The sequence below is a fragment of the Sinocyclocheilus grahami genome, unplaced genomic scaffold (assembly GCF_001515645.1).
Source record: "Sinocyclocheilus grahami isolate Dianchi unplaced genomic scaffold, SAMN03320097.WGS_v1.1 scaffold16949.1, whole genome shotgun sequence".
NCBI lineage: Eukaryota > Metazoa > Chordata > Actinopteri > Cypriniformes > Cyprinidae > Sinocyclocheilus > Sinocyclocheilus grahami.
In genome coordinates this window covers 1-1,531 of record NW_015516364.1, presented here as the reverse complement: position 1 = coordinate 1,531, position 1,531 = coordinate 1, and the positions used below count along the sequence as shown (strand labels likewise).

At 38.5% G+C, this 1,531-nt stretch overlaps 1 protein-coding gene across 1 annotated transcript; it reads right to left on the bottom strand.

Moving 5' to 3' along the window:
* Positions 1 to 203: 203 nt before the first annotated feature.
* LOC107579381 (zinc finger CCCH domain-containing protein 13-like) lies at positions 204 to 1,247 on the bottom strand. Its single transcript, XM_016265216.1, has 2 exons — positions 739 to 1,247; positions 204 to 383 (listed from the first exon to the last, which is right to left on the bottom strand). The coding sequence occupies exons 1-2, from the start codon at positions 1,207 to 1,209 to the stop codon at positions 300 to 302; spliced, it is 555 nt and encodes a 184-aa protein (XP_016120702.1). The 5' UTR covers positions 1,210 to 1,247; the 3' UTR covers positions 204 to 299.
* Between the last annotated feature and the right edge of the window lie 284 nt (positions 1,248 to 1,531).

Below are 1,531 nucleotides of genomic sequence, written 5' to 3'. Positions count from 1 at the left end.
AGCACTACAATATTAATAAAGACATTGAATCCATTTCAGGAACGGAGGAGTAAAAATAAAGCTCTGGGGCATCAAAGCAAGCGGAAGAGCACTGCTGAAATCCCACCCGGTTTGATTGACAGTAATAATTCCCTAACATTGTGAATGAGGAGGCGGGGATGTCGTATGTGTGGGCGAGCTGCAGTCCCATCAGAAAGCAGGAATGATTATCTAACAGACTTTGGTTTGGGAACACACAGAGCTCAGACACTAATAAGAGCTGACGAGAACATTGCTCAGGATGGGACTATCATGCTTTATTAGTAAGAACAGATCGTTCCGACATATAATGAAAAAGATTGCCGAACCTTAGGGCCTGGTTTTCCATTTTCACCTGGAGGTCCCTGTACAAGAAAGGAAAAATGCACATACAAAGCACAATTTATTTACAGATATACATAATAAGACTGCACTGAAAATCTGGGATTAAAAATGTAATAGAAAATGAAAATAAGCATGGAATAGGTTTTTATATGTGTATATCATAATTAAAGAAGGTTCTCCTATGGTTCAATCAAAATAGTCTAAAAAGTCTAGAATAAAAATCGGTGACTTACCATCATATGGAAATAAAAATGGAATGATAATATAATATAATAATTATTACTATAATAATTAATCAATTATTATAGATAACATTTATATATTGTGGATATGTTGAATATTTGGAAACCTATAGACTTTAAATCTCATACTTACTTTAAGGTAATCACAGTGGGAAATACGGGGCCCCATGTCTTCTTCTCGGTCTGTCTCTCCCTTCCTCTCTCTCTCCATCTTCTCTCTTTGTCTCTCCCATTCCATTCTTTGTCTTTGTAACTGTCTCTCTCTCTCCTCCTTTTCTTCTTGCTCCATCTCTGTCTCTCTCTCGAGCTCTCTCTCCCTTTCCAGTTCTTCTTCTCTTTCTTGTTCCAGTTCCATCCTTTCTTTTTCCATCTCCTGTCTCTCTCTCTCCCTCTCTAGCTCAAATTCTTCCTCTATCTCCTCGCTGCCAGTCTCCTCGTCACCATCACCTGAACTGTATTCCTTGGTCTCAGTCACACCATCCTCTTCCTCCATGTCCCACTGTGCCTCAGTTGTCTTTTCCTCTTCAATAATCCTTTCTTTGTTCTCAAGATAGACTTCATCTTCTCTCTCCCCCTGTTCTTCCCCCTCTCTTTCCCCGTACATCTCTGTCACAGTCTCAGGGTCTTTGTTTTCTTGCTTCTTTTTCTACAAGAGTGACAGAAATATCAAGTGTGAGTATTTTTTATTGTGGTTGTATCTCTTTCCAAAGCATTGTTGAGTTGACTTCATAAATGTAATTATTTTAAAGGAATAGTTCACCCCAAAATGAAAATTAGCTGCGTTTAGATTATTGATTGTTTTTGATTCACTGTTTTTCACTTCACAAGACATTAATTAATGGACTGGAGTCATGTGGATTACTTCTGAATTATTGTGATGCTTTGGACTCTCCTTCTGACGGCACCCATTCACTGCAGAGGATCCA

Excerpts from the sequence above, each read along its gene's own strand:
- LOC107579381 (XM_016265216.1), bottom strand. The coding sequence starts at position 1,209 with ATGTACGGGGAAAGAGAGGGGGAAGAACAGGGGGAGAGAGAAGATGAA. Across the intron at positions 384-738 it reads CCCACTGTGATTACCTTAAA|GGACCTCCAGGTGAAAATGG; the intron begins GTAAGTATGAGA and ends TTTCTTGTACAG.